At 49.7% G+C, this 20,439-nt stretch overlaps 1 protein-coding gene across 10 annotated transcripts in view; it reads right to left on the bottom strand.

Moving 5' to 3' along the window:
- FYCO1 (FYVE and coiled-coil domain autophagy adaptor 1) overlaps positions 1 to 19,406 on the bottom strand; it is a 79,019-nt gene extending 59,613 nt beyond the window's left edge. For 2 of the 10 annotated variants that reach the window (XM_086368409.1, XM_086368418.1), the window contains exons 1-5: positions 19,301 to 19,406; positions 8,994 to 9,136; positions 5,273 to 5,379; positions 3,427 to 3,552; positions 227 to 333 (exon numbers count right to left, since the gene is read on the bottom strand). In XM_086368409.1, the coding sequence (XP_086224535.1) occupies positions 227 to 333; positions 3,427 to 3,552; positions 5,273 to 5,379; positions 8,994 to 9,048 (395 nt within the window). In that variant the 5' untranslated portion in view covers positions 9,049 to 9,136; positions 19,301 to 19,406. Of the gene's footprint in view, positions 1 to 226; positions 334 to 3,426; positions 3,553 to 4,400; positions 4,679 to 5,272; positions 5,380 to 8,993; positions 9,137 to 9,647; positions 9,792 to 14,848; positions 14,929 to 15,099; positions 15,241 to 15,584; positions 15,700 to 19,300 lie in introns of those variants that run through there. The other 8 variants (XM_086368410.1, XM_086368411.1, XM_086368412.1 and 5 more) reach the window with 8 other exon arrangements.
- Positions 19,407 to 20,439: the final 1,033 nt, after the last annotated feature.

Raw genomic sequence — 20,439 nt, 5'->3', positions numbered from 1 at the left:
CCCATACTCTCAACTTACCTCTCCCCCAGAAGTTTTTCTGTGTCTGTGAGCCTGTTTCAACAGTTTCATAAATAAGTTCATTCATACTGTTTTTCAGATTCCACATAAGAGACATACGATATTTGTCTTTCTCTGTCCACTGTAATTAGTGCCAGCACTGTTCATGAGGGGCCTTCAGGTCACCTCTGAATCACGCGGGGTAAAGCCAGAACTGCCACACATTTACCTGGTCACTTTGGTGTTCATGAAGCACTGCTGTAAAGTGTCGGCTAACCTCTGGTGCACCAAGGAGTAGCGAATAAATGCTCTTCCTTTTCCAAGAGACGTTCGGAGCTGGAAAAAGTAGATAAAATAGAAACCAAGAGCTGTTAGCCTAATTCCAAACAAAGGCCTCCAAGGATGGCTGGCAAAAACAGAAACAGGGCAGAAAATGCCACCCAGTTCTCCCTACACATAAGCTTCACTCAAGTCTCTCAAAGAACACAAAACATTTGAGAACGTCGCCTCAGAGAAAAAGGCCTAAAGTGTGTGGACGTCTTGCAGGCCTCTACCTGAGAATAATCTGTGGACTCCAACTAACGTGCCATAGAAGACACAGTCATGAGAGGCTCAAGCATCTACTGTGGATTCTACTGAAAGGTCATTCTTCCTCCTCTGCTCCCTCAGAATCCCTGGGTTTAGAGTCAGAGATGAAAATGGTCTGGTTTAATCTGGAATCTTTAGAAAATAAGCCGGAGATAAATGGAGGGCTCCTCATAGCAGAAGTACCCTTGAGGAGCGAGAGATGGTCTCTGTTTAGCACATGTCTGGGCTGGGTTTTGAAGTGCTGGGAGAAGAGAGGCAGCAGAAAAGGCAAGGGGGCTTGGCTGGAGCCCATGTGGAAGCGGGAGGGGGTGCAAATAACCCTGAGGTGGATAGAGGGTCCGGGTGCAGGCCTGCCTTCACAACCTCTCCCCACAGTGACAAAACATGGCTTCTAAAGAGGTTTCTGGCTTGTTGTGATAGAGGTGGGGCAAGCTGGTCAGAGAGCCTGGCCCTAGCAAGACACTTGAGATAAGTATGCAAATCAGGCTTCATGCTCCTGATGATCCAGCCCCAGACGCTCAGGATAATAGGCAGGAGCTCAAAACCTGCCAACTTACCACATGCGCCTGCTCTGTTAGCCACTGGCTCTGACCGGGGTCAGCCAAGCCTCATTCCCTCCCATCTCTTCAAAGGTCAGAAGTGTTTACCTTGGCGGCTTGGGGAAGGGCGGCAGTGGTCTAACCCAAAGACAGTCCTAACACTTCACTCTTAAGCGTTCCTTGGACAGTAAGGAGGTCCAACCAGTCAATCCTAAAGGAAATCAACCCTAAATATTCACTGGAAAGACTGATGCTGAAGATGAAACTCCCAACACTTTGGCCACCTGATGTGAAGAGCCAACTCACTGGGAAAGACCCTGATGCTGGGAAAGACTGAGGGCAAGAGGAGAAGGGGACGACAGAGGATGAGATGGTTAGATGGCATCACTGACTCAATGGACATGAGTTTGAGCAAGCTCCAGGAGATGGTGAAGAACAGGGAAGCCTGCGTGCTGCAGCCCGTGAGATCGCAAAGAGTCAGACAGGACTTAGTGACTGAACAATGACAACACCCTCCATCCTATTAAGAAGCTAACCACGGCGCTGGGCTGACAGGAAACAGGAGGTATGGCCTCCAGCACCAGCATGCTCACGATGCTGTAAACATCTCCGTTTCCACCACCTTTAAGCTCAGGGCTCCATGCCTTCTCATCGCTGACTTGAGGAAATGATACCACAATATGAGGTAATTTTAAAAAATAAGAAGGTGTGAAACCTCATACGACATTTCTGTCAGTCTGTAGGACATTTCTCCATGTGAGTTTTGTGGGTTCGGGGTACAGCCAGAGGGTTTGGAAATGAAGGTGGTAGCGGCAGCCTGACCCACTGGTTTTGTAAAATCCACCACGGCATGTCCACAGGGAGTGGTCCCGACAGAGCTCGGGGAGAGTGACATCCCCACATCTAGATGCTTTCCACTTATGAGTGAGGTGAGAACAAAGTGCTTAGCCGTGACAACCAGGGACCCAGGCAGCTGAATACAGCTGAGCAAGGCATCGTGAAGTGAAGCGTATCGATCACACGCACACACATCCACACCCAGGTCCCGCTGAATCTAAAAAAAAAACCCCCACATAACAGCTTGTGTCTATAAGCTCCCAAGGAAAGGGCCTGTCCTAATTAATAAAATGGCCAGAGTAACAGCACTTAGAACATTTAATTTTTTAAAGGCAAACACTTGAGGCTACATTTTAAGTCAGGCCTATTAACTGAATCCATTATATGTGTGAAAGGAGTTATGTTAAAAGGTCTTTTTAAACATCCTTTGGGGAAGGGAACAACAATAGTTCCTTTGTATAGCAAATGAAGACACTGCATAGCCTTTTTTTAAGAACTTTTTGAGATCACGGGTCCACTTTCATCATTCAATTCCTTAACTTTTGTTAGCATCTAATCAAAACTCACTGCACTACATAGAGAAGCAATACAACACTTAATCATGTACCCGAGTGTCCCACCAGGCACGACCTCACAAGACTTGTCTGTACATCTGGACATTAAACCAATTCCTCTGAGCCAGGATCTTCCCTCATTTTCTCAGCTGTCAGAAGGTACAGCTGGTGGAAGACGCCCAGCCCTCAGGGTCCGCATGTCTAACGCTGTCATTCTCTGTAAGAGGAAACCTACCCGGCTCCAGGAGTCACAGCTGGGGAGTCCTTCCCAGAGCACATGACCCTGTGGCCTTTGTGGGAGGCCAGCCAAGGAGCATGTGCTCTGGTTTTAAAGGGACCTTAGACTTACTGATGAGATACAGAAAAGAAAGATGAAATGTATAAACCTCCTGTCTCAAATCTAGGTGGATTCCCTAATGTGCAAAGTCATTCACTAACAAATGGACTAGACTGATGAGACAGAGAATGTGTGTTGTTGTTGATCCAGAGTTTTGTAAAACAGCAAAGCAATGGCATTCTGCTCTTGGGGGGCTTAGAACTTAATATGGGAAGCTGCTTATTGCTGGCATTTTAAGAAATGTCTCTCAAGATCCCACTACACTGTCTTCATCTCAAATCTAAGTTTTCTGGGCATAGAGAAAGTAGCCTAGCAAACTGTAAAGATTTTCTTTAAGAAACCAATTCTTCAAAAAAAAAGGTGAAGGTGTCCTGTGCTGTCCATCTCTTCGGGGGTACCACGAGCAGACTGCAATGTGAACAGCCCACCCTGTGAGGTGACGTGTGGGCTGGGGTCTCACACACAGTCGGGACTCAGCCACTCTTGGGCGTGGTAAACGCTCACTGGCAGGCTTCTGTGAGAGAGGCTTAAGCCGGAGAGGGGAAGAGGTGAGATCAGTGGTTGTTTCACTCACCTCCGAGATGGACTTGACGAATCGGATCCCATCGTTTGCACCCTTCACCTTGGCCAGGCAGGCACAGAAGTAATCCCAGTAGTCCTTCTTGTTGCCCAGGAGGGTGGCCTTCTCTTTCTGATCGAACTGGGCAGAGAAAGGAGAGAGAGGACGTTCAAACACACTGCTGTTTATCCCACCATTTAATGATGGGTAATGACAACAGCTGCTTAGTTGCCTGGCACTGAGTGAGGCTCTTTATTGGCATTATTTTTACTTACTGATGAATGAGGGTGTTTTAGTCCCCAGTTTATAGGTGAGGAAACAGCCTAGGAGAGGTTAAGCAACTAGCTTAAGGTCATATGACCAGGGAGATTCAGGAATAACAGGCCCCTAAAGTGACCTCTGTGCACAGAGCTGGGTGGAAGACTCCAAAGATGCTATTAACACACGGAAAAGAAATGCAAGAGAAAAGTTCCAGGGCAACATGAAGAGTTATTAACAGTGCCTCGACATAGGGAAATGCGTTAGTGACATCTTACCCCAGTTATGCAACTCAAGTTTCAGTACTGTTTTAATATACATAGAATAAGTCCAAATAAATGTCAGCCATGAGTCATTTCAAAACCCAAACCAAAATGGGTGAATTCAGGGGAAAAAAAAGCCCATTAATACTTCCACAGTGTAAAACAATAGAACCAGTTGAAAAGGCGCATGACAGGTGAGACTTCGAGACACCGCGACACCTCCTCCAGTGGGCTCTCACGCCATACGCTCTGGTGGGAGGTGACAGTGCAGACTCACGGTGTTCAAATGATAGAGGTATCGTCCCATAACCTAGCATTCTATGGCATTTTTTCTGGTTATAAAACATGTGCATACATTGTTAGGAGGTCTGGATAAAATAAACTAAAATAGAAAAGAAAAAATTATAATGCCTAATACCATCACCCTGAGATAAGTTTTGTTATTGTATTGGTCCATTTCCTTCCTACCTATTGTAGTTGCCTATATTTTTCCACATCTGCAGGTTCTGTAGATCTGTGCTTCTTGAACCGAGCAGATAAAAGCTCGGTTATACAGTGGATGTGTTACAAGAAAGCTTCCTGGGCTGACCTCAGAGGTCCTGATTCAGCAGGTCAAGGTGGGAACCGAGAGGGCACTTCTGCCTTGCTCCCAGGTAATGCAGATGTTTCTGGTCTATGACCACACTTTGAGGAGCAAGGCTCTAAAATGGGGACTTCTGGATAGTCTTCAGAGGGCCCACAGCCTCCTGGAAAAGATGTGACCAGGTATGTATAACTATGTTTGGGGAGAGATTCCATAGCTTTCACTGGGATGCCAAAGGGGTATGGGATTGCCCCAAAGTGAAGATCTCTGCTATACAGAGACCTTGTGACCTGCATTAAGAGGACGTACATCTCTGAAGTGAAGCGACAGTCGCTCAGTCGTGTCCGACTCTTTGTGACTCCATGGACTGCAGCCTGCCAGGCTCCTCTGTCCATGGACTTCTCCAGGCAAGAATACTGGAGTGGGTAACTGTCCCCTTCTGCAGGGGATCTCCCTGACTCAGGAATTGAACCGGTATTTCCTGCATTGCAGGTGGATTCCTTACCAGCTGAGCTACCAGGGAAGCCAAAATCTCTGAAGAATGCTCTCAGTTCCCAACACCATCCTGAGGGGCAACAATCTGATTCCCCAGAGGATCACACTTGGAGGCTGGGGATAGCTCTGACCTTCAGTCTAACCAGGAGGGCTCAACAGCTCCACTAAGCTTTTGGAGCTGCGTCCTGTGTATTGATGAGGCAGCCAAGAGGGAGACAAGAGACAACAGAGCAGAAAGCAACACACGGCAGGAGTCACTTACTTGGAGGAGGTACTCAAGTTTATAAGAAAACTTATGCAAGTTGGTGCTGTCATCTGTGATGGGTTCCCCTGCTTCCTTAGATTCTCTGCTTAGTTCTGTCACAGCATCTTTAAGACAACAAACAGGAACATGTAACCAGATGGAGTCTGCCCTCAGAGAGAGCAGCAGGATGACCCGGGGAAGCGGGAGTAAGTGGTCCACGATGGCAAAGCACTGTGCACACGTGGGTGCTGCGTAAACATCCGTGGGCTGGAACTCCGAGTCAGAAGGCACGAGGCTGTCCTGAGAGCCCGCCGACTCGGCACCTTTCTCGGTTGGCCCTGTAAGCCCACCAAGAAGGCCTCATAATTTGCAAGCAGTATTTGGACAAAACGTCCGCTGCATGGACGAATCCTACAGCAGTCCCTAACACAGACTTCCTGAGGGCTTTATCCTCTACCCCACCATGTTTCTTGTTCTTCACCATAACCCCACTGCTCAGTACAGGTAGATCCAGGCTTCCTGAGGACCCAGAACGTGCAAACAGTGGTCATGACGACAATGGCAAGAGCAACACCACCATTTGCTTCTGCCAACTGAGTGCCGCTTAGGGGCCAGACCTCTGTGTGTCTTCCTTATTCAACAGAGTGCTGCGAGGCAGGAATTGCTTTATTTCAACAAATCTAAGATCCTCTTGATGAAAGTGAAAGAGGAGAGTGAAAAAGTTGGCTTAAAGCTCAACATTCAGAAAACAAAGATCATGGCATCTGGTCCCATCACTTCATGGGAAATAATGGGGAAACAGTGGAAACAGTGTCAGACTTTATTTTTTTGGGCTCCAAAATCACTGCAGATGGTGACTGCAGCCGTGAAATTAAAAGACACTTGCTCCTTGGAAGAAAAGTTATGACCAACCTAGATAGTATATTCAAAAGCAGAGACATTACTTTGCCAACAAAGGTCCATCTAGTCAAGGCTATGGTTTTTCCTGTGGTCATGTATGGATGTGAGAGTTGGACTGTGAAGAAAGCTGAGCACCGAAGAATTGATGCTTTTGAACTGTGGTGTTGGAGAAGACTCTTGAGAGTCCCTTGGACTGCAAGGAGATCCAACCAGTCCATTCTGAAGGAGATCAGCCCTGGGATTTCTTTGGAAGGAATGATGCTAAAGCTGAAACTCCAATACTTTGGCCATCTCATGTGAAGAGTTGACTCATTGGAAAAGACTCTGATGCTGGGAGGAATTGGGGGCAGGAGGAAAAGGGGACGACAGAGGATAAGATGGCTGGATGGCATCACCGACTCGATGGACCTGAGTCTGAGTGAACTCCGGGAGTTGGTGATGGACAGGGAGGCCTGGCGTGCTACAATTCATGGGGTCGCAAAGAGCTGGACATGACTGAGTGACTGAACTGAACTGAACTGAAGATGCAATTGATTTTAAGATGAGCCCAATTTCATAGCTGTTAAAATGTGGGAAAAAAAAAAAATGGTACAAAGTAGAATTGACAAAGGTGGGCATTTTCATCCCCACTTCACAGACAAGGAGCTCACAGAGAGGTCAGAGCACTTGGCCAAAGATTAAGGGTGGCAAATGGCAGAGCTGGCACAAGAACCCTGGTTCTCTCAAGAGAATCCTGGTGCTGACCCCAGAGGTCCTCTCTTAACTTCTAAGACAATTTACTTACTAATGCAGAAAAAGAGGAGAAATCCCTCTGACACTCACAGCCCTTCTGTGGAACAGAGGGACTGTCAGAAGTTGGGTCTGGTTTAGACCCTGAGAAAAACATCCCCAGCTGAGATGGTTTGAGATATGCAAGACAAAACTGCCTTCACTGACAATTCTTGAAAGAAAAGGAGCCGTTAGAAAGCAGATGTGCCAAGGACTGAAGCTGGGCCTGAGCTGTTAAAAGTTAACCAACTCTGACCCCTCAGGCAAAGGGAGCCAACAGCAAAGACAGGTTCTTTGGGACTGAGTCTCACAACACGTGACCAATGTCCAGTGTGCCCAATGAGAAGCATTTGCCGTGGGGGCTCCAAGGGCCAGGGGCCAGGGACCAGGAAGGACACAGAGCCTTCCTCCTCCACCCTCAGGCAGGGCAAAGCTCACAACCTGACGTGGGAACTCCTGAAATGCAGAAAGAAGCCTTGGATATGGAATATGAAATTTCCTGCTCTAAACTCTGCCCGTTACCAACAGATGAAAGGAAAGGGTCTTGACAAAGTGTGATGCCTTTTGAAACTTCCCACTGAGGTGCTCTTAGCACTGCGTACTGGACACTGAGATGACCTGGGACGTGGGGGATGACAGACAAGGACAGCTCGTGGGGTGCAGAAGGGCAACTGAACAAAAGCAGCTGCCTGTCCTCTTCCCAGGCTCAAGAGCTCTGCCACGGGCTCCTCCCTTCCTCTCTCTTCCCTCTAATCAGGACCCAGCTCCCAGAGTCCATCCTTGAGAACCGAGACTGAAACACAGAGAAGACGGTCCACTCTGTGGAGAAGGCTCTGAAGACCAGGACCAACTCGGATTTGCAGGGACTGTCACTGTACCTTCTGTGTGTGCGCGCATATGTGTGTGCGCATGTGTGTGTGTAGATTTAAAAAGGAAAGAGGCATCTCACACTGCAGCTGGATGTACACTGATGTGGTTAAGAGCGCAGCCCATGGCACCAGCTGTGTGTGCAAACCTAGGCTCTATCTGACGGGATGGGTGACCTTAGGCAAGTCACTTAGCCTCTCTGGGTCTGTTTCTACATCTGCAAAATGGGAATGAAATGGTTCCTGCCTCACAGGACCAAACGTGAGGACCCAGTGAGTTATTATCTAGGAGACTCGTGCCTGGCACAGTGAAATGCCACGTAATCATCAGCTAGTAGAGGCCCAAAGCTCTACATAAATAGGAGAGAAGCCTGAGAAAGTGATTTTTATCTCATCCAGTTTTGACCTCACAATGAATACTCCTGCGGCCTCCACTGGCCTGGAGCGACTGCAGTTGGTTATCACAGGTCTGAGCAGTAAGGAACCTGGGCCTTGAGTTTATTAGGAGTGTCACCAGGGCCCCCGTGACGTGGAAGAAGGGGGCACAGCACATCCGCTGGTGCTCCAGAGAGGCTCACAAGATCTACCCTGGTGATCCATGAGGGATGGAAAACTTGCTAGAACTCTGACCCTCGGGACGGCACCAAGAGGTGGCCTTGGGCCCTGGACTCCGCAGTCAGTAGAGAATACAGCCCACTCCTCCAAGCCTGCTCTCCTCGCAGGCACCCCTGCCTGCTCTCCCTCTGTGCAGCCGAGGCCCACGAGCCGGTCTCTCTCGCTGGGCAACACCGAGCTCAGGAAAGGCTGGGAGGCAGAAGGCCCAACTGGAGTGAGTTCACCCGGGATCAGGTGGAAGAGCAAAGCGACAAAGGCAGGTGTGTCGTCTCCCTACTCCGAGGGCGGGTGAGTACTCCTTCACAGAGGAGCCAGCTCCAGCATTGCCCAGCGGTGTGTGTACACACACACACTATAGTCAGACACAAAAACGGGTATCTGATTCTGTCTACACATTGCCTGTACAGTGTCTGAGACGAGGGCCAGGCAAGTTCCTCCAGCCTCACACGGGGTGGACATCTGAGCCCCAAATATTTCAGTGATGTATGCCAAGGGCTCCGATTACCGTCAGTGTAAACAGAGATCACAGGGCTGAAACTCAGCTGGCCCCGGCAAAGCACAACCACAGCTCCCTCAGCGCTAAGCCGTACCTTGTAAATCGCGGATGATTCTCTGCAGCTGGCTCTCCGCGCTGGTGGACGCCATGGTGACCGTGACCGTCTGGGGCCACCTTTCCTGGCTGCGCGCTTCCTGCCCGGGGCTGCTCAGCAGCGGTCAGACTCCATGGTGGCACCTGCACAGGGAGGAGGCCGTGGAGGAAGGGGTCACAGACAGACTTAAAGTCAGCAGGAGAGGGACGCTGCTCCGGGAGCAACGTCACCCCGTCTGGGCGTCTCCTCTGAACGGGAAGGGCTGAACCCTTCTGCGAGAGCCTTGCTCTGAAACACTTACATTCTCTGAGACACTTACATTCAGGCACAATGACCTGGTCTGGGGCTTCAGAAGAAACAAGATCAACTAAATAGAGCCATCTATTCTTTCCGAGCTCCCCTCCCAGGCTGCCCTCTTAGGCAGGCCTGCCTCACTTTCCACCTTTAAAAACCTCCCAGCGGCTCCCCTCACCCCGCTACACCGAGGCCAGAACTAGTCCAGCCCCCCACTCACTGCAGCTAGGCCTAAGGTGCGGCCATTCCAGCTCTGTCTCTTCTGTGCCCGGCCCCACGCCCTCCCAGGCTGCTTTTGGAGGAATGGTTGGTAACCTCTGGCCAGCAGCAGCCATGGAGGGAGAGGCTGAGGACACATACCCTCAGGGCTTCTGGACCAAGGAGAGCCTGGCTTGCCTCTTGGGGAGGTCTGTGGCCTCCAGCCGCCCAGCGTCCGGCTCAGCCGGGGAGGGTAGACACCAGGGGCTACCGGGGGCCTGCACAGCCAAGGGACGTGTCTATTTTAAGCGTGGTTACAGTCCTCTCACGGCTGGTGAGTCCCGAGTTACCAGTGCCACTTGGGCAGCTGCTGAAGTGATGTAAGGACACAGCGGTGGCAGGAGACCAAAACAGAGGAGGAGATCCGAGCAGCATCGGAAGGAGGTGTGGACGCCACTGAATCCTCCTTTCAGAACCTCTAATCCTTGCCTTAGATGGCTGATGCAAAGGCGTAATGTTTGCTGGCAAAATCAGCTGGCAAGATGAGAGGTGGCCAGAGTAGCCACCTGTGCACTGGGCCTGCGAGGTGCTCTACACACTCAGTCATTTTAACCCTTGGCAGTACCCTGGGGCCGGGGGAGGGGCAGACAACGTGCAAGGGAGAACCTGGGTGCAGAGAAGCTGTGTAACTCGTCTATGGCCCGGGCCAGCAGGGAGGGGAACCCTGGTCAGTCTGGACTCAACCCCTTTAGCTCTACAACGCAGCCACTGTCGCTACAGCGAACACTACCACTTCCACTGGCTTCTGGGAGCGGCTCCGAGCTCCAGGGCCTCTCACGTGTGCCGCCAGCCTGAGTGCTTCAAACATGAGCTGGCCCAGGAGACTAGGCAGGAGGAAAAACGGTTGAGAACTGCAAGTTCCCAAATATTTACAAAAGCATTGCAGGTCAGCCTGGGGCCCAGGGAGGGGCTGTCATGGCGCAGATGTCCCGAGGCCTATTTTTAACTCACAAGCCGGCGTGGCTGTGACTCAGGGAAAACAAGGCCCAAAGAGGGCTTCTCCTGCCTAGAGGAACTAGACAGGCACACGCCAGCACCACATCCCCAGGAATTTCAGACACAGAGCCCCGGAGGGCCACGGGATCCACAGACTCTGCCAAAGTCCCCAGTAAACGTGCTGGCACCCCACCATCAAAGTGAGGGCAGGCTGGTTTATCGGAAGCCAGCCTGCCCTTCCCTGGGCGGTTCTCTGGGTCCCTGCTGAACACAAAGCCCAAGCCGGGACCAGCCAGGGCCCTAGAGAGCAGCAGCCCAGGATGGGTCAGACTTGCGCAGCGGCCCTGCTGCCTGAGACACTTGGCTCCTCCCACAAGGAAGAGCCGGTCAAAGACCACCACTGTCAACGCGCAGCTGCCCAGCACCACCCTGCCAAGTTCAGTCTGGGGTTTCAGGGCACACAGGCACCGTCCAGCCCTGGAGGAGCTTGGCTGTGTGCCGACAAGACAGACAGGAAAGCGTTCAGATATGCAGATAAGGCACAAGAGGTCCACGCAGAGATATGATCGAAAAGTTATGAACACTCAGGGGAAGGAATGATCCAAGGATACACACAACACATGATGTTTGCCAAGTGAAAGAAGCCAGACTGGAAAGCCATCTACCTTACAATTCCACGTGCGTGCTATTCTTACAAAGGGGAAGCTCTGGGGAGAAATCAGATCTACGGCTGCCGAGGACTGACGGGAAAGGGAGGGTCTGACTACAGGAGAACTACAGGAGAACATGCAGAAATCTGGGGACCAATTCTGTTCTGTCTTGATTATGGTGGTGGCTACGTGACTGTGTACATTTGACAAACGTATGTGTCGAACCTCACTTACTGTGCATTTTATCTCAACAAAAGAAATAGCAGCACTGGGATGAATTTAACAAGATGCAGTGGGACCCGAGGAAGGGAATGTTCATTCCACTTGGGGAAGGGAAAGTGTGGTGGACACTCTGTGATGGCGACTGGGTTGGGCAAGGCCTAAAAAATGAACAGGAGGTCATCGAAGAGACCCGAGGAAGAAAGGGCGTGACAGGTGTCGAGGCCACGTCTGTACCTGCATGCCTCTTATTTGATTATGGTCAACAGAGAGCCCTGTAGCTTCGGGGGAAAATGACCTTGAAAGATGATGACCTGGAGAGTCCACTGGGTCTGTGTGCATACTGAGAGCTAGGGGAGACCCAAACAGGAGGGGGAGGGAGGAACCTGGAAAGGAAGTCCTGACAACCACATACTCTGAGTCACCTCATCCAGGCTCTGGCTGGAATACCACACGAACCATACAACCAACCTCGATTTCCTAGAAACCAGCCCTCTTTGGAGCTTGGCACAAGGGTAACAGTATCTGTAAACCAAACTGGCATCTTGGCAGCATAAGCCTGAACAGACAGAAACATGCTCCTTCTGGACCTCCTGGTGCTTTGGTGAAGCTGCAAGTGTCAGCCCGAGCCCAGGAGGCCTTCTCTGCCTGAATCCTGGCGCTGCCCCCCTCTGCCAAGGCCAAGCTCCCAGGTCATGGGGTGAGCTGTGCCCAAGCACTGATTACAAGAGCCTGCATCACCACCAAGGTAAAAGCCCTGGGTCTATAGGTCACAGCAGGCTTCCCCACATGGCTGTGGGTCACCACCTCCCAGGGTTTCAGGAAGCAAATGGTCTCCATAGGAATGCTAGTTTCATGGATTTGAAAGAATGACTCTCAGTATTCTGGCCTCCCGTTTCCTGATCCTGAGGTTTTTACTGAACTTCAAAAGACAGAATGGGGGCAGTCCCCCTCCACTCTATTTCCTCGTATCTCTAGACGAGCTTGCCCTTTGGCTTAGGGATGAGCTGTTTTTATGCCTAACACTTTTGACACCAAATGTGTGGCTTTTCCCCCATACCAATATCTAGTTATCACCACTGGGTGTCCTGCAATTTAATTCAACTGGTTTTCTTTTTGTCCATGCCACATGGCTTATGGGATCTTAGTTCCCTGACCAGGGATCAAACGCAGGCCTTCAGCACTGAAAGCTCGGAGTCCTAATCACTGGACCACCAGGGAAGTCCTTCAATTCAATTCTAACTCAGTTATAACTAACTCTAATTCTAACTCTGGAGTCAGTGCAGACCCCACAGGTTAAGGGTTCAGTCCACAAGACTGCCCGGGCTTCAGACACCAGTCACAAGCCCCAGTACCTGTCACTACCTGTACTTCGGACCACCCTCTATTGTCCCCTTCTCCTCCCACCTTTAATCTTTCCCAGCATGAATGTCTTTTCCATTGAGTCAGTTCTTCACATCAGGCGGCCAAAGTATTGAAGCTTCAGCTTCAGCTTCAGCTTCAGCATCAGTCCTCCCAATGAATATTTACCATGGATTTCCTTTAGGATTGACTGGTTTGATCTGCTTGCAGATCAAGGGACTCTCAGGAGTCTTCTCCAACACCACGGTTCAAAAGCATCAGTTCTTCAGCGCTCAGCTTTCTTTACAGTCCAACTCTCACATCCATACATGACTACTGGAAAAACCATGGATCTATTCCATGACTAGATGGACCTTTGTCAGCAAAGTAATGTCTCTGCTTTTTAATATGCTGTCTAGGTTGGTCATAACTTTTCTTCCAAGGAGCAAGCATCTTCTAATTTCATGGCTGCGGTCACCATCTGCAGTGATTTTGGAGCCCGGAAAATAAAGTCACTGTTTCCCCATCTATTTGCCATGAAGTGCTGGGACCAGATGCCATGGTCTTTGTTTTTTGAATGCTGGGTTTTAAGCCAGCTTTTTCACTTTCCCCTTTCACTTTTATCAAGAGGCTCTTCAGTTCCTCTTCACTTTCTGCCATAAGAGTGGTGTCATCTACATACCTGAGGTTATTGGTATTTCTCCCAGCAATCTCAATTCCAGCTTGTGCTTCATCCAGCCTGGCATTTCACATGATGTACTCTGCATAGAAGTTAAATAAGCAGGGTGACAATATACAGCCTTGACATACTCCTTTCCTGATTTGAAACCAGTCTGTTGTTCCATGTCCAGTTCTAACTGTTGCTTCCTGAACTGCATACAGATTTCTCAGGAGGCAGGTAAGCTGGTCTAGTATTCTCATCTCTTGAAGAATTTTCCACACTTTGTTGTGATCCACACAGTCAAAGGCTTTGGAGTAGTCAATAAAGCAGAAGTAGATGTTTTTCTGGAACTCTCTTGCTTTTTCTATGATCCAACGGATGTTAGCAATTTGCTCTCTGGTTCCTCTGCCTTTTCTAAATCTAGCTTGAACATCTGGAAGTTCTCGGTTCACATACTGTTGAAGCCTCGCTTGGAAAATTTTGAGCATTTCATTACTTAATGTATGACTGATGAAATCACTGGCTACTGGTGATTAACTTCAGCCCTTCTGAAGGGGGGTCTAAGGATGGGGCTGAAAGTCCTCTAGCAAGCAGCCCTTACCAAGACACCACCTATAGGGGCCCAGGAAGAGTCAACCTTACTAGCATAAACTGCCTGTGTGGTTGAAAGGGTTTTGTTTTGAATAACAAAGGACACTCCTATTACTCAGGAAATTCCAAGAGTATTAGAAGTTCTGTGCCAGGAACCAGGGACAGAGACCAAATATGTGTTTCCTACTATATCATGGGGATCCCAGACTTCTGGCATGAACCAGCATGGTCCTGACCTCTACAACCCACTGCAAACTGCTCTCCTAACTCGGGAGACACTCAGAGATTGCTCGGTCCACACCATGGGCTCCGGGGCTCCAGCACCTTGCAAGGCCCCCACAGTGCAAATCACCTCCAGGAACCCAGTGTCCTTGTGGATGACATTGTAAACACCTCCTTCACTAGTTTCTGGCAAGCTCTTTCAAATACCAAAGAAATTTATTTTATAAAATTTGAGGGAACAGTGGAGTCTCTTGCCAACAACACAAAATTATGTTTAAGCTTATCCAGAATGTCTGAAAGCATCCAATCTTCTGATAAAGACAAAAAGGGACTAAACACATTTTTAAAAATTCTTATTTATTACCTGGGACTACTGGCTGGCTTCCAAGTCACAACCGAGGAATTATTTTAGAGGTGAAGGACCTTCCTCGATTTCCAAATTCCTCCCACACCTGCCCAGTTGCCCTAATGCCTTAAACAACAGAGACAGCAGTTCAACCTCAAATTAAGATACAAAGACGCTGACTCATATAAACTTCTTCACGCTATGGTACAAATGACTAATACTCCTAATGTGGCCCAGAAGCTAACTCTGGCAGGAACAACACCATGCCAACTGGAAATGGGCACTTGCCATCTGCCTCTACAAGGATTAAGTCACTCTAGCCACCGCAGTCACTGACCTTCAACACACTCTGACTGGAGTTCAGGATGGAGATCAGGAATGAGGCACTCTGTACTCTGGGAAACCAGCAGAGCAGGCCTGCAGATAGGTATCAACAGACATTTTCAGGAGGAGATTTTACGAGCCCAAATCTTACATCTTCTCATATCTAGAAAAGACTAGGTCGTTCACGACTGGCTGCGAGCCTTTGCCAAGATGCGTGCTCAACTGCATGCACCCCCTTCCACTAAAATCATGTACAGTACTGACCTTAGCCGCTACCTCTGTGGAGCAGTTCCTCAGCTACCTGAGACGCTGTCTCCCAGGCTAAACTTCTTATTTTGCCCCAGGTAAAACTTAACTCGTAACTCTCACGTTGTGTATATATATTTTTTCAGTAGACAACAGCATCTGAGTAGCCATGTTGGGAAAGACGGATAAGAAAGGAAGAAGGTGTGGGCACAGGAGACAACCTCGCCCGGCCTGCCAGATTTGTTCTGCTTGCTCCCAACACAATAGCTAAGACGTGACCCAGACAGGGCACCATATGGCGGGCTCCTCCCCGACTCCTGGACAAGGTGGAGCATACCAGTTGTCAGTTCCACCCTGACCAGGAAAGAATGTGAACAAGGACAGTTCGGACCAGTCAAAAGCAGAAAACTCTTTCTGAAGAGTCATTGCCTTGACTGGCTTCAGCACACCCAACAGCATCTATCCAGTTGCCACCTATGGGAAGGGGGGCATTTGGCTGGTACCTGTGGCTGTGAAGGCCTGGAGGTCCTGGGGTCAGTCAGCGCTGAAGCAGTCAGTGGGCAGGCAAGTTGACCTCTCCAGAGCTTCAAGACAGTGCCTAGGAGAGTGCTGGAGAGCCTGTCAGAGGTCAGTTCAGAGGCTGATGCTTCAACGCACGTGAACAAAGCCTCATTAGGTGACTCAATTATGTCTGAAGACCTACAGTTAAAGCACTGACTAACTGCGGGCCTGGGTCATCTAGCCTAAACACTCATTCCTCATAGTCATCTCTTCTTTCTTAAAGGAAATGAAGACTTGAGCCTTGGCCATCACTTCTTGCACCCTTTCTTGGCCCCCTCCCTCCCACCAACAATTTCAGATTTCTTGGTCACTCCTCCTGGAACAAAACTGGCCCCAATTCCAGTTGGCTGACCCAGGAGAACAGGGTCAAGGGGGACTTGGGGGTGTGAGGTGCTGCTTCTGGGCTTGGAGAAAGCAGTCTTTTTTAGGAAGGTGGGCAGTTGCTCAGGAAGGAGCCATACATCCATATTTGGGGGTGCAGGGCCAATGTCTGGCCACTGGAAATCCCAGAGGAAACATCCAGAACCCTATTAGGAAGGCAGGATCAGGTTCACCTTGTGAAATATCCTTTCCCTATTGTGCACCAAATCATGCAGTAAAGATCATGCCATGACTGTGGGAAACCCATGGTACATTCGGTTCAAACTATTTTGAGGCAATGTTAGCTTTTCTGTCTTCGGGAAGTTTTCTGACCTCTTCCTACGTGTGTGTGTGTGTATGTGTGTGTGTGGGTGTGTTTTCATGTGCAGTGTAGAGAGGTGTTACCCTTTACCTTCCTCCACAGAGAAGATGGGCAAGGAGAAGAACAGACATTCTCAGTGGCTACCTTTGGTCGAGGCTTCTAAGCCCTGCTCTTGACCCAGGCTGCAGATGCCCTGGAAAAGGCACGTGGGGCTACAGTTCCTTCCAGTTCTGCATGAAGCCACCGCCTCTGATTTAGCTCCCAGCCCACCCTGCCCCTCTCACACGGATTCTCCTCTTGGCCTATCCCTCTGCAGACCAATGTCTTGCTTGGAATGCTTTTTCCCTTCAGTTTTTCCTTTGGATTCCAAGGGTTCCCCTAACCTGGCTTTCTGCCCCAGGCCAAGGCTGTAGTACTCCAGTACCTGCCTTTGGGCCCTGGAACCAGCCACACGGCCACAGATTCTGCTTAAGTCTGTCTTTGGAAACACACTGACACACACATCCTCATCCCTGTAGAGGATCTGGCCCAACTAGAAACAGGCACCTGGGTTCTTTCAAATGCCACAGAGACATGTGTCAACAGGAAGGACCACTGGGAGCCACTAAAACCAACAGGAGAACTGACTCCAAAGTGAGGAAGAGGGGAAAACCACCTTCTACCCAATGCAGCACGGCTCTGTTATCTTGATTTTCTGAAAGTCAGGGAGCCCATGTGCGTGGAGGCTGAAGCTCTTAAGGAGAGAGTATCGTGACACCTCTAAAAACAGCAGGATAAACACAAAACCATGGAAACAGTTCAAAACTCACCCTACTGATTTATTTAGTTATTCAAACAGATGCTATTAAACCAAGAGCTTTAAAAACAAACAAAAACAGAAACCTGGCATTAAGATCACAAATGGGAAATACTGTTTATCTTTTGAGCAACACAGTAACATTCAGCAGATGAGCAGGATCAGTAGATGAGCAGATGCTGACAAGGCCAAACTCCATCTGTGCTCACAGGAGGCTTCTGGTTAATGAATCCTACCTGCTCTGCTGCCTGGGCCTGCTCTAGTGAGTGTGGCTCCAGCCTGAGTTCCATCAGTGATTTTTACCACAGCACCACAGCTGGACAGTATGCTGCCGCCGCCTCAGGATTAAAGACACTCGGGTTTTGAGTCACCAAAGTTGCCCTTGGAATCACCTGAAAACACAGGTTACCCATTATCCAAGCCTCTCCCCTAAAGGGAACAGGGGGCCTGCCATTTCTTGAGTGCCTACTGCATGTTCTAGCGGTAGCAGCCCACAGCCTCAGGGATCAACACAGGACAAAATCACCAGCTGCTCTGATCTTGTACTGTTTTGGGTGGTTCCTCTCATAACACACATCTGCGGGGTCCATCTCATCCCCAAAGGACCAGCTTAAAAGTGTGGCTCCTGAACCCATCTGGTATCCCCAAACCGCCGGCAAAGGAGCAAAGACCATCCGAAGAGCAACTGGAGGACGGACTCTAAAGCAACACAACAATAATCGGAGCAAACTATTAATTGTAGAATCACACAGGTGAGTGGACATTCACGGCACAATTTTTTCAATGATTCTGTATGTTTATTTTCCTAATAAAGTGACTGAAGAGAAAATAAAAACTAAATGAAGCACCACACAAAGAACACTTTTAACAGAAGCAGAAAATATTTGTCCTAAAGCCTTTTCAGATTCTTTCAATCAAAGAAGACCACGTCCCATCACTGAGACAATTACCTCTGATTTCCAGGGTAACAACAGTAGTAGCTCATCACTGGTAGAGGACATTCAACAACTTGTGAGCACAACTCTCATGGGAGGGAGGGTCAAGTGGAACTTACTCAGTATGGGCCCACTTCAGAGGGCAGGAGCCACTGAAAGCAGAAAACCTCAGCGTGACTGCTCTTCCCTCAACCCCCTACAATACCCAGCAGCCCGCATTAGGCAGATGGCATAGTTAAGCTTGTTGCAGAGGCGACCATAAGGCTGAAGTGGCAGGAGAGCAGCGAGCAGATTAAGGCCTGATCCTCTGCCCTCAAAGAGCCCCTGACCCATTTCTCAGTTTGGGAAGGAAACTGCTGTGGTAAGACAAGTACAGGAGCAGAGAGGCTGTGGCCAGCGCAGGCAGCGCTCATTTTTTTTTTGCGGACGGGACAGCGGATGGAACTGAGAAGAGTGACAAAGGGCATCGGAGGATACAAATGCACTGAGAGCCACGTGGTCAAAGTGCCAACCACACACGCTTTTCTCACAAAAATAAAACCCAGCCTTCCCACCTAGGTTCTTAACAACATGGACTCTAGCCTGAGGCCGGTGCAGCCACCCCACTACTCATAAATCCACAGGTGTTTCAGGAACAATCACCTAGGGATTATCTGGAAACTCTGCACCGGAACACAAGCCGCTGAGGGTCAACAGACTAGGCCGTGGCCTGGGATGGCACAGGATCAATAAACCGTCCGCTGACCGACGGGAGGAGAGACCCCGGCAAAAGCTAAGTTCTGGAGTCTTGCAAAGTTAAGGGGTGGGCTGTCCCCGCCCAGCTGAGGCAGGAAGTACGCTTCTTAAGGTCAGCGGCCTCTTAGACGAGGCAAGCAGAAACTCGGGACCTGTCCTGTGCTTACAGACTCCAAGACTCGTTTAGGGACCACACATGGTGGCCTCCTTGGCGACCCCACGGCCGAGGGGAGTCTTGGAACTGGCGCTTGGAGGGGGCGGAGGGTGTCTGTCTTTCTAATTGATGATCAGAGGAGGTCTGGGTTCTACCGTCAGATCCATCAGCCCGAGGTGCTTCCTAAGCCCGCTGGGCAAGGGTTCGGGGCTCCGACAGGGTCTGTGGAAGACTCGGGAATGGGAAGGGACGTTAAGGGCAACAGGTGACAAGTCGCGCCCGGAGGGAAGGTCTCCGCTCCGGAGACAGCAGCTAGAGGTGCCCCCTGAGTCTGGCCGGCCCTCCGCAGCACTTACTCGCTCGTGGGTCCAAGGCGTGACAGAACCGAAACTTTCTGCGGCCAAGCGGAAGAGTACGAGAGCTCAGCGTAGGCGGCCATGATACGCTGACCCCTCCGCAGACAGGCGCGGACTACAACTCCCGGCGTGCTCCACAGGGCCGCTGTCTACAACTCCCATTGGACTCCATGGGCAGACGAGCGCAAACTACAACTCCCAGCATGCCCCGCAGAATTGCTGTTTACTACTCACACAGGTCCTAAGGGGCAGCCGGCCTTAAATTAACTCTTGCAGTCTCTGGGGGCATGCTGGTCTATAAACATATCCCTGGGATCCTGCAGGCAGTGCTGTCCGTATGTGGCTTTTAAGAACTTGAATTGTGACTAGAGCTGAACTGTACATGTGCTGTTAAGTACAAAATACACCTGAGTTCCAAAAAAGTGTAAAATAGCTCACAAACATTTTTATATTGATTCCATGTTGAAATGATAACTTTTAAGAAATTTATTGGGCTAAATAAAAAGCATTATATATTGCTGGGTCTAATGGTCTGTCTTTTCATCCCCTTTGGTACTTAACACAGGGACCTGCTTAAAAGCAGTGCTCAAAAACTGTTAATGAATGAACTACCTCCCCCAACTTCTCCATGCTCTCTGCCCAATTTCTATTCATGGTATATTTTCTGTTGGTAAGTTGTGAAGCACTCTGAGTCTACACTCAATAGAACAAAATGCATTCATTAGTAATGACTGGGCACAAGAGAGGAGAGCAATAGTACGTGGAGTACTTCAGTCTGTGGCTGTCCTCCATTCCTTGGCCCTGGCAGCACCATCCCTTTCTCTTGGCCCGTTCTCACCATTTTCTTTTGAAACACTTTTCTACCCCACAGGATTTATCCACCCTCTTTTCTAATCCCTGCAACCGTCCAGTTCCACCTGCCCATCTGTTGCCCATGTGTTCTCTCTGATGCTCAAGGCTAATTTTCTGAAAATGATAAAGTCAAGGAGCCAGGCCACCTTTGTCATCCTTTGGTCCTTCCAGCCACACTCTTCTGTGGAGGGGGTTGCATGGAGGGGGGACGGTTTGCAACAACCCCACACCTAAGATTGGGGATGACCCCAAGGTGAAGAGGGGTCTGTGCTCAGAATAACTTGGTG

This window comes from Bos grunniens, chromosome 22 (assembly GCF_055505025.1).
Source record: "Bos grunniens cultivar Pamir isolate PY7600 chromosome 22, Bosgru_T2T1.0, whole genome shotgun sequence".
In the NCBI taxonomy this organism is placed as follows: Eukaryota; Metazoa; Chordata; class Mammalia; order Artiodactyla; family Bovidae; genus Bos; species Bos grunniens.
The sequence above is the reverse complement of the archived record's forward strand: the minus strand, read 5'-3'. Positions and strand labels throughout refer to the sequence as shown.